General features: G+C 34.7%; 2 protein-coding genes across 3 annotated transcripts; both read right to left on the bottom strand.

The window, feature by feature from the left end:
• Positions 1–1,862: 1,862 nt before the first annotated feature.
• Positions 1,863–2,383, bottom strand: LOC121993640 (glutathione S-transferase T3-like). The gene is made up of 2 exons (XM_042548008.1): positions 2,047–2,383; positions 1,863–1,966 (listed from the first exon to the last, which is right to left on the bottom strand). Exons 1-2 carry the CDS (start codon positions 2,381–2,383, stop codon positions 1,863–1,865), a joined length of 441 nt encoding a protein of 146 aa, XP_042403942.1.
• A 2,274-nt stretch (positions 2,384–4,657) lies between these two features.
• LOC121995523 (transcription factor TGA4-like) lies at positions 4,658–11,893 on the bottom strand. Of its 2 annotated transcripts, XM_042549245.1 has the most exons (10): positions 11,735–11,893; positions 11,488–11,637; positions 9,615–9,780; positions 9,450–9,524; positions 8,660–8,719; positions 8,502–8,579; positions 8,353–8,419; positions 6,558–6,829; positions 5,993–6,229; positions 4,658–5,171 (listed from the first exon to the last, which is right to left on the bottom strand). In XM_042549245.1, the coding sequence occupies exons 2-10, from the start codon at positions 11,580–11,582 to the stop codon at positions 4,986–4,988; spliced, it is 1,236 nt and encodes a 411-aa protein (XP_042405179.1). In that variant the 5' UTR covers positions 11,583–11,637; positions 11,735–11,893; the 3' UTR covers positions 4,658–4,985. The 2 variants fall into 2 exon arrangements, with proteins under 2 accessions (XP_042405179.1, XP_042405180.1); XM_042549246.1 differs by lacking the exons at positions 11,488–11,637; positions 11,735–11,893 and adding an exon at positions 10,742–10,851.
• Between the last annotated feature and the right edge of the window lie 242 nt (positions 11,894–12,135).

The raw sequence follows: 12,135 nt of genomic DNA on the forward strand, positions 1-12,135 counted from the left end.
GAAATAAAGATTACAAGACCTTTATATAATTAATTATAAGAAAAAATATAAACCCTAAACTGAAAAGGTAAAAGACTAAATCTAACTAAACTCTAAACTGAAAAGGTAAAAGGTTAAATTATCCTAAGACTATAAACGAATAATTATAATAGATTATATATATAAGGTAAAAGGTCTATTGAAATTAGCAAGATGTCTATTGAAATTTTATTTTGATATGGAAAAGTTTAAATTCTTTGATAATTTTAATAGTAATTAAAGATCATAAATATTATTTTTTTTATGATTATGATCTGTGAGTAATAGTAATCTTAATGACTTTATATATATGGTTTATTTTTTATGCTTTGATGTCGCAATATCTCAGAGACTTTTGATGTAGTTTAAAATCTTTAATAGTTTGTTTGATTGTTTCAACTTAACGTGTGCTTTCCTATGTGATAATGCTTAATATTTTTCTTTATTTTTGCTTAGAAATTATTCCCTATATTAGTTATAAGTAAACATGAATACGAAAGAGAAAAAAAATAGATCAAATTTCCGCTTTGTACAAATAAGTATTCTCCTATTATGTTTAGCTGGAAGAGTTAGTTTGTGTACAAATTGATACATTTTTTTTTTTCATGTGACAAAAGATAATTTGTTTGCCCCCAACGCCTCTATTAACTCATCTTTAGATCAACACGGAGGAGGTAAATTACGGGTGACTACTAGCCATTAGTGTAAATGATCAAGACATGGGAGAAGTTATGCTCGATCACGTCGAGTTTCGACCCCAAGACCTCATGTGGCAACACCCCATGTCTTAACCATCGCACCGTCCCGAGGGGACAAAAAACAATGGATTCATGACTTAGTTACTTATTGATGTTGGAAAAATTGGATCTAGAGGACTCTTTGTTTGATGATTGAAAAGTAGAATTTTGGATCTCTCCCCTCGCATTACTGATTGCAATGAGCGCCAAGTTTCATGGGAAGCTTTTGCAAAGCTTAAATGAGGAACTTGTTTGAGTGGGGGAGAAGGCTAGTGCCATTTAAGAAGTTTTATGATTTAATAATAACTAGTTTATCTATTTATCTGCTAACTTATATATACAATTATAGTATTCATCAAATGTATTTTTTTCCCTTTCCATTCAGATTTTCCTTTTTATGTTCTTCTGCTACAGTTATAAATGGTGGTTATTGATTCAAGTGTTACCTAGTTTGTCTTATAGCATCCACAATAGTTAGAAATATTTCTTCTAAGTATTTATGGCTTCCACTTTCATATCATCTTTCAAATATTTTACTATTCAAATATCTCAACTTTCACAATGAAATATTCCACTAATCAAATATTTATGGGTCTCATCCATCAAATATTCACTCTCAAATATCCTCAATTCCACAATCAAATATTTATGGGGCCTACGACCATTTAATTAACTTACATTTAATTTTAAGAAAAATATAATAGAAGATATATAAATTTAAGTTCATACAAATATAAATATTTTATAAATTTAAAATTGAAATACAGAGATACAAACCATATTAAATTAATAAAATACATAACGATAAACTACAATTAATAAAATAAACATGCAGCAGATAAAATAAACCATAGAAATTAACTACATGTTCAATTTTTTCTTTAGTTGTTCACATATCGCTAGATGATTTTGAAGTTGTTCCTCAGTCATGCCTCGTGTGTCCATTATGAGGAGTTGATGTGCTTGGATGAGTTGATCAACTTTCTTATTGTTATTATACTCTTCTAAATGTGCAATTGATTGTTGCATAGCCTGATTCAATTCATCAATTAGGCATACTCTTTCTTTGTCTTTCCTCTTTGTTGTCTTCTGTCCCATTGGACGAGATCAGATTTCTCTATCATCTATATCAGCAGTTGTGTTAGGATTAGAAGAGTCAGTATGTGCACCTGATGATTCTGATGTTCTTGCTTTTTTTGTAGCCCGTCGCTCTGAGAATTGAGAAGCATACATCGACTATCTTTCACGATTCTCCACACATGCTCATATTGGAAAGTAATTTTAAAAGTACTCTTATATTCTTCATGAGCTCGCACCATCAAATCCTCGTTACTCCATCTGCTTGGTTGATCATTATACCATTTATTGTAGATTCCATTGTATCTATTTACGATCTTTTTCAATGAAGCCCAATGTGATTTTGCTTTCTCCGCAGTTCTCTTTTTAGCTCCCTTAGTTCGATTGGCATTGAAGTATGTCACAACTCGTTTCCAAAATGACTCACTCTTCTGGGCATTACCAACTACTGAATCTTTACTCATAATTGTGTAGGCCGCTGCAAGGAGCTTATCATCTGCTACTGTCCATATTGTTCGCTTACTATGGTCTTCATCTGATACGTTGCCCATCTCTGGTGCTTGATTGAGAATAATATCGTCGATGAGAATGGAGGAAATTGTGAATCAGGGACTGTATAAGGTGTACCTTTATCACTGTCAGTTGCATCAACACTAGCTCTTCTCAATTCATTTGATTGAATCTCTGGTGATTGAAGCGGATCAATTCCATGAGATGGGACTTGTATGAAATACTGACTACTCTGCCAATATTCTGGAGGATATGTATAAAACGGAGCTCGAGGGTCGCCACTCAAAGAATTTGGATAACTTTGAAAATTATGATAATATGGTGGTGGGTATGGAAAAGGTTGGAAATTTGGTGGATGTTGAGTGGGAAATGAAAATTGAGGATTGAAGAAATTAGGATGGACTCGAGAACTTTCTTCACTAGAATTTTCGTCGATATTTGGAGAGTTGAACAAATCCCTAAAATAATTACCAGAATTTTTATCCATTTCTCTCTAAATTTTTTGTAAGCAATGAGTATGAAAATGATGAAAATAGATGAAAGAAGATGTATATATGGGAGAAATTGAACGTTACCCAATATTTAATTTTCCGAACATTTAATTTTTCGAACGTTTGATTTGTTTTTAATTTTCTGAATTTAATTAAATTAAAAAAACAAAAAATCTAAAAGTAACGTCAGCCCACTATTTTTGGTGGGGCTCACCATTTTTTATTAAATTAAAAGAAAACTACATCCCTCAAATATCCCCCACAATGGAGGATATTTAAGAGGGGGGATATTTAGAGAAATACCCCCTCCAAATATCCTCCATTGGAGATGCTCTTATAGATCCAAACAACAAGTACCTCAATAAGCAAAACACTTAGGCTCCGTTTAATTTGTGGGATAGGATTAATGGTGTAGGTGGGATACGGATTAACGATGTGATAAATAATCCTTTGGGAGAGCCAATGATTATTTATCACACCATTAATCCTTATACTATTAATCATATCTCATCCATCAAACACTCTTTCTCATATCAATAATCCCTAACACCATTAATTCTATCCTACAAATTAAACGGAGCCTTAGTGATTTACGGCAACTCAATGGATCTTTGTTAATCTTCTTATCATGGCTGATTTATTTGGGTATCTTTATGTTAAATCCATGGATGCCCTCAATTTTGTGGTAGCAAACAAGTTGAATTTTGCAGGTTGATCAAAGTATTGGACCTAGAAACACATGTATATTTGTGTTTTAGGCTTGTCATTTTGAGTTTTTTTTTAGGAAATATTTTTTAAAAATCAAGATCCTGTTAACTTTCCTAGCTTCCTTTTTTGCAGAAAGATGTTAACGAATCAAAACATGGGCTTGGACCATTCCAATGTGGCATGCTTTCTCCTTATTTTGCTAGATACTATTCAGTATAGTTATCCAAATTCTCAACATAACTATATTTTTACGGAAAAGAAGTCCTGGTACAGTAAAATTATTACTTTGTGATAAAAAAAATCATGAGTTCAAATCCTGGAAATAACTTCTTGCAAAAAGTAAGATAAAATTGCATACATTGGATCCTTTCTTGTGATCCCGCATAACGAGAATTTTATACACTGTGCTACCTTTTTTATTTTTAACTATGTTTTTATGTATCTTCTAAGAAGGTGAAAGTTTGAGAAGATAAAAGGAAAACTACTCGATTGACATAGGAGTTATATCCATTGATGTTCTATTATTAACTTTTTTGTTATGTTATATCAAATTCTCATATATCTAGTTTGGTTCATAAATCTACTTATAAAAAAATAATTAATCAGACTAGGTAAGTCATCAAGGTAAATCGAGAAAAAGTCTAGCATCATTTGATTACATGTTCCATTTGAAGAAAAAATTCTTATAAATTCATCATAACTAAGGATTAAATCATGAATATCTAAATGATAATCTAAATACCTTTCCGTTGCACCATAGCTCACTTATCAGGCCATCTACAAGTGGTAGCATTTGGGCAATTATTACTTTGTTGGATTGTAATTAAGCTATTATCAGCTTTAAAGCTCTGTGTTCTACTTTGATGGCCATGGTAGAAATTCTGCTGCAGGAATCTTTTATTGGGTTCTGATTCCAATAAAGGTCTGTGTTATACAGGAAGATATGATTTTGATTATTAGCATGTTGAGCATCCCCAAGCATACTGGGTTACTCAAAAACACCTTCCTTGAACATATTAACTAGATAGCCTATAGTAATGTTCATATATCAAATTCACCTTATGCGTTGTTTGTGAAGTGCTCATGCACATACAATTTTTAATTATTCGTCGCTGCTTCCAATGTAAACATATCCGATAACAAACATTTTATATATACTGGGAAAGAGCTGTTTGTTCCTGATATGGAATACCAGTTCATGGGCAACTTAATGTCCTTATACTGAAAATGGAGCTGCAACAATAACAAATGGCATGTTCATAAACAAGCTACAGAACCATCAGATATATTTTTACAGATCATCTACACTACGGCACTTGTTGCAATTTGTGTTGTATATACTTGTTAGGATAATGATCCGGATGGAGGCTACGAACCATTTTGTTAATGTCCATTCCCTGGCCCAGTTCCAGTTGATTTGGTTTGCGATTTTTGAAATGACAATTCACCAATGGGATCTGATCTGATCTGATTTTTTTGAAGCAGGTTTGCAAGGTCGAGCAGCCCATAATGAACTAAGGGCACGGAGTCGTTGGAAGTAGTCGCCCAATGCAAGCAAACCTCGTGCCGCCTGACGGGTTGTGAGGATACTGTGCATCTGCTGCAAAGTCTGCTGTCTCAGGTGGTCAGCCTGTATTGAATTTAGGAAAGGATGATTGATGGTCAGACTAATATTCAGGATGAACTCAATTGATTATAGAGAAAATGTCAAATATATTACAGTTGTTGGTGTTGATAAATTGCTTTTCTGTTTCATTTCTACAAACAACTCAAAAACTTTAGTGCACCAATGAGAGAAATGGTTGAAAATTATCCAGTGTATATGGAAGTGCAAACTTGAAGTTTAAAATTGGTAGAGGAGAATAAATGGGTACCCGCCAGTTGCAACCCAACGCGGTGTCAAAAACTTGCTACTACAAAAAGCATAGATGCTCATATAGAAGAAAAGAGTTGACGGCGCTGAAACTTAATCTGATTAAGAAGGGATATGTTGTTCAGCAGTATAGATGATGGCTGTTGTATGAAGAACTCCAACTCCTCACTAAATTACCAACTTTTCATCCTAGGCCTGATTATAAATCTACTACATTGTCGTTTTATCCTTTCAAATAGGAATACTCTTGAACAACCTTCAAGAACTTAGTATCCAAACACCAGTTCTGTGGGGCTTGTTTTAGACAACCGATACTCCAAATTGGACACAGACATTGCCGTTGGTCGCATACAAAGATTTTGACAAAGTCATATACCAGAAACATAGGCAAGGTATTGGTAGCCAAATCCAAGTACATAGTTAAGACTAAAATGACGTTGGTAAGTCATTCTTAAGCATTGCACTGATATATAATATTAAAAAAATCTGAACTAGTAGAACACTGATGAATCAGCAAAAAAGAAAATAAAAATACGCAGAGCAAGATTAATGAATGTGTTGGCAGAATTGTGTATCACCTGGTTCAGAAAGCTTACAAGAGCATCCAACTTTCCCATGGCATTTGCCATTTGTCCCATGTAACCTGAAACACAAGATGTGCCTAAGGAGTTACATGTCAGAGTTTCAGAAAGAGTTTGCTGAAGTTTTTCCAGTCCTTGAGACAGTGCATCTTCAGCTTGTTGTGAAGATAGCCGCAGGCTGCAGACAGCAGTCATTTGTTGCTCCGACAGAGGGTCAAGCTGTGGGTAGAGTGCCTGCAAACCAAGAATGAGATATTAGTACGAGGATAATGAAAATGGTTGTCTTGGCAAGTCAAAAGAAAAAAAGAATTTACAGAAAAATGATAGGAATCTGAAACTTAGTGTATTTTTTTGTTTTCAATTATGTCATTATATTGGAAATTTGGAATAGACCTAGTTTAGATTTAGATTGATGTACACTTTCAGCAGTCCCATGCTACATTTGAGTAGTCACTATGTTTCAAGGAATCACAGATCTTCATGCTGATATTGAAGTACAGTGTGCATGTGCAATCATAATGGAGGCTAGAATTTTTTTTTTTTTTTCAAATAATTCAATCACCTTCAGAAGCTCTGAGGGCCTAAATCCACCAATCCAAAGAAAAAATCTCTCAGTGGATGTTCTCCACATGCCAGACATAAGATAGAAGACATCAGAGTTAGCAGCTTTGGATTTTATTTGGAAAAGATTATCATAATGTCTCATTCCACTCTCAACAAGCATGTGAAGCTCCAAATCAGACATATTTGCCTGCAGTGCAGCTCTAAGTTCACATGTTTGTCGATTTTGTTCTTCAACCCAGTGTCCATATTCCATTTCAAAAGCAGCAATCCCTGGAAAGCAAACAAGAATTGCACCTCAGGTTATAGGTACTAAGAAATCAAAAGATCAAAGAATAAAGCAGAACAAACCTACAAATAATTATGCCGCCCAAGGGTAGAAATGTCATAAATTTGTGACAAGTTTATCGTAGAAGAAAGAGGATGTAATATATTGTGAATGGAAGATGAATTCAACTATGCAATATTTTAGTGTCACAACCTTTTCAAACGGGAGAACTAACCCCTATCATAACTTGGTAGCTCTAACCATTCATCCAAAATAATAATAGTTCACTCATATAAGTTTGTAAAACCCATTCACCAATCAACAACTACTCATGTAGGTCAAAATCAAAATGCCATAACCTCCTCTGCCTAACAGGCTTCATGTCCATGTCAATACCCAAAGTCCAACTGAGAATCAAGAATCAGCCCTACTTGCAATTGAAGGCACATAAGTTTAACCACCTTACCATGCCTAGCATAAACCATCCAAAATAATAATAGTTCACTCATATAAGTTTGTAAAACCCATTCACCAATCAACAACTACTCATGTAGGTCAAAATCAAAATGCCATAACCTCCTCTGCCTAACAGGCTTCATATCCATGTCAATACCCAAAGTCCAACTGAGAATCAAGAATCAGCCCTACTTGCAATTGAAGGCACACAAGTTTAACCACCTTACCATGCCTAGCATAAACCGGGCTCTGATATCAAATGTCACAATTTAAACAACCCAGAAATTCATTATGCGTACCACATGCTCTGGTTGCCTAGGAACAAATTATTAGTACTTTATTCATATAAGCCCACAAGACTCTTCTGGTGGTCCATAACTAGACATCTAGGACTAAATTAAGGTGTCCCATATTGTCCATATTATTTTTAAAACACTAAATCTATATTTATAGGTTTCTGTGCTATTTCATTATATTCAATAAATGGTAGTTTCTTCATCCAACTCATATCATGGTATGCATTTTTAAAAATGAGTCCCTAGCATCAGCTTAAACATCGGAAAGAGTAAAGGTCGGATGATAATGATTTGGCATCTCTATGTGCAAGATAAAAAAATGGAAGAAGAAAGCACAGATTTATCTAGTATTGCTAAAAGTGCAACCAAAAAAATGAACCATAGTGTGGTTCAACATAAACTAAAAGATCTAGTGAACTATGATAGTAAGACTCTTCCACCACTTCTACACCTGTCTCTAAGACATCCAACATACAATATGAACATCATCATGCTCAAGAGATCATGTCTCATAAACTTTAAAAGGAAAAAAAAGGTATCAGACATCTAAAAAAGAGGGCCAGGTGTCCAAGTATTTCTACCCTTCATTCACAATGTTAAGATTTCTTAAAAGAAAACGTCTGAGACATCTAGACTCATGCCATGTTAGATACAAGTACCTATCATTATCAACATATCGGTGCAAAATGATTATTTCAAGAAATTGTTGGGATTTCTTTTCCTTTCCTTGATGACTTAGTGTAAAGAAGAGAGGAAAACAAAATTCAACATCATACCTATATTGACGCTTCCAGGCACCCCAAGGGGTGATCCTCGCATATTCCCACCTATTGTGTACATACCCTGAAGTAAAGCAACAATTTGTTCATCAGCTGACATGGACAAGATAAGATTTCTGCTCATCATGAAGGTGTAGCATTTCTACCAAGTGTCTGCCCTTCTCAACCTCCTGTTCTAGTTGGGCGAGTTTTAAACGACTTGACTCTAACTCCTGAACATAAGCCTGTCAAAGAATGTGCTTGAAGATCAGCATATTAAACCTGACTTTAATAGTCAGTTAAAAGAAATCACTTTGCTAAGTACCTTTTTCCGCAGTCGACTTTTTCGAGCAGCCACTCGATTTTGTGCCAGCCGTCTCAATACCTATAAATGTCATTTATTAAACTAAGGGCCCATATTAATTGCAGAACATTTCTGATAAGCATTACTAAATGCAATCCATACTTTCAGAGTCTACTTAATTAACAGAGTTGAACGTGGCTCACTGAGATGATTGGGGTTTCATATAAGAAGATAAATCTCTGATCAAATATGAACAGTCATGCCATACACCAGATTAACAAAATAAGGAGCAATAGTGTGTTTCAAATATAAACCATTTAAGGTAACTAAAACAAAAAATTCAACCAACTTAAAATAATTATAATTCAGTTCATGATAGGATATCTCAAACCATCAACCGTTGGAATTTCACGAGTTTTCTAAGTCTGGAATGTATATGTGTGCTTCCATTGGTTATCACTAATAAAATTGCCTCACAAATTAAGTTTCAATCAGATATAAATCCACTTACTACCGAGGTCAGTATTTCTTATTTTCCACATGCAAAAGTCTTCAAGAGGTTGGTATAGATCGCTTAGTTTGACATGTGATATCAAAATTTAATTTCTGGTAGTAACAAGAATATTGAAGATTTTGTGAAAAAGGATACTTTCTGCATGAATTTACAGCATGACAATCACATTAAAATGACTTAGGAAACAATTACTGATGTCATGTTAGTCAAGATTGAGAAAAATAAATTAATAAAACTACCACAGAATTGATAGGAGTAAAAAAAAAAATCTCATAGGCATTTTAATATTTTATATACCTTATCTGAAGTCTTGTTTTCTTTATGGTCATATTTCTTTGGTTTTCCTAGTGCCTTGAGAGGAATATCTTCTAGCTACATAAGAATACAAATAACCAATCAGAACTAGTGCGACATTAGTAAAGGTTATAATTGGAACAAGATAGATATGCTGCAGATATCAACCAAATAGTCAATTCGCATATCTGACTCCATAACAGTTGAAGCGCATGTATTTTGACTGCTATCAGCTTTGAATGAGTCCTCCCACATGCCAATGTGGTGATTTTCTTCACACATGCCCATCCTACTTGAGGCTCGAAATGGAGATATATGGCTCCTACTGTTTGCACTGAAAGGATAAGAAGATTATTCCAATGGAATGCACAGCAGTTAGAAGTCAACAATTTATTGATTAAGGAAGTGTTTCCTAGAGACACAATGTTCAATTTATTGCATCAAGGCTTTGAATCATGCCAATAAAAGTAAATATAACAATCATCCTCACTCCATTAGTGTCTTATTGGTAGCCAAACATAAATAGTAAGCAATGGATAAGAGTATCATACTTCTTTAGCACTCCAAACAGTTCTAAGTACAACAACCCACTTTGTATAAATGGCACAACACAAATTTGCTTGACAAACTCATTGAACAGAAATGAATCCAAGCCCCAAGATTACTTAACAAATCCATCTTCACTCCTGGTATCTTATAGCTGACTATGCATAACTTTTAGAGAAATAACCGTTATGGATCAATATCTCCAACCCCTATTTAAGATCATTTCATTCTGCAGAGAAAGATTATCAGGATTTAGACAAATCCCCATAATTATTCCTGTCAACTTACTCAAGGATTGTGTCACGAGAAACTTTTATAAAACTAAACCATATGTTAGATCAATTTGTCAAGCGAAACTAGGCATGCAAAGTAATCGTATATCTTCTTCATTCTTCCTTTACAAACAATAAAAATCGAACACCAGGGAGATATTATTGTTTCATCTGAATTACTGAAATCCTTCTATGACAAAATCAGAGTTTTGATTACTTCCTTTATCTACAAAAGGTTAAAAAAAAAAAAAAACACAAGAGCAGTGCTGAACTCAGAGTACAAGCAAATTTCTGTTCACGTTCTCTACTGACAAAACTCATCCAAAGCAGTATTTTTACGCTTCGCTCTTATTTAAGTAAGAAAAAAAAAAGGATTTTTCCCGTTCAACAGAGAGATTCCAACTTCACAAGCAGCAGCGACCAGGAAACAAGCATATCACCTACGACGAAAAGACCAAAAAAAAAAAAAGATCTAACCTTGAGGTCCAGAGTTGAGCCGCCTATTCGCAAACTATTGCCTCGGAATGAAGCGTACAACCCTAACCCCGAAGCCCGGTAGGGAAAGCCAGCGGCCGCCATTCCTTATCAAGAGGGAGAGAGAAAGAGAGAGGCTTAGAAGCAGTTTAGTAGACGGAAGTGGAGATTCCCGGAGGTCGAGTTCCGTCCCTTCTCAGTCCTCCACCGTTATTTTTTAATGGTGGGTCGCGGGAAAGCGGAAAGAGTGTGCGACAGTTGGGCGTCTCGTTCTCCTGCTCCATCGGGACACCAGCGGTGGCTGTCGGGCACAACTCCGGTGCACTTACCTTCCCCAAATGCACCTAATTTTTTTTTTTCCGTTTCGTCCCCCTCTCTCACTCTCCACTTTACCTTTTTCCTAACCATCCACAGAAGTTTAAAATTATGAAAAAGGCCCTCCCTCTAAACTTTTAGGAATGTTTTTGGAAGTTTTGGTAGGCAAGTTAAAAAGGAAAGTAAAGTCGATGGCGAAATTCAAATTTTCCCATGCGATATTGACAGCGCAATGTCGACCACTCCCATTATAATGCCCGCAATGATGATGATGATTTTTATTTTCAATTAAAAAAAATGATGAAGTTTTCATGAGTTATTCTAGCTTATTTTTGAAATAATAAATTATAGCAAAAAAAAATCACTTTTTTTATTTATTTTAAAAACAACACCAACAACACCAGAAGAAGGAAGAAGAAAAAGAAATTGCTTACCAAGATCCAACATGGTGCATATTGTTTTCAAAGTAACCAAGGTAAAGCTCCATTATATCTTCTTTTTGCTGTTGTTGATCCTTGTAAAGGTTCATGGCTGAATCATTTCAGAGCTCCATCCTTCATGCTTCTCTCTCTCTCTCTGTTGCTCTGTGTTCACGAGGAGATTAATATAATAAGATGTATGTGTACTTGTAAAATATATTTAAGATATATAAATTACTCTTGAGGAAGGAATGAGCCATACCTCTCTTTCTTTGTCAAGGAATTCGAAGCCTAATAATCTTAAGATCGATGGAGAGAATAATTAAAACTAGCCCTCAAGCTCAAAGTTAGGAAGGAAGGAAGGAAGCAAGGTGTTAAATGGAGAACAACCAAGAGATAAGCTTCACGGTGGGCATACCTTTTAAGTAGCTGCCATCCACTAAACCTTTATGGATTAAGCATTAAAAATGTTTTTAAAAGAGCATGATGCATTAATCATGCTCCTGATGGGGCTATAAAAGCAGAATCAACTTGACTGGTGCTTTACATGATAATCCTAGATTAGCATTCTTTTTGTTTTTTTTAATCTAAGTAAAGTAAAGCAAGTTAAATGACGACAAATTTTAATTCAGGACTAAGGAATCAAAGGCACAATAGAATGAG

Source organism: Zingiber officinale, chromosome 6A (genome assembly GCF_018446385.1).
Source record: "Zingiber officinale cultivar Zhangliang chromosome 6A, Zo_v1.1, whole genome shotgun sequence".
Taxonomy (NCBI): domain Eukaryota; kingdom Viridiplantae; phylum Streptophyta; class Magnoliopsida; order Zingiberales; family Zingiberaceae; genus Zingiber; species Zingiber officinale.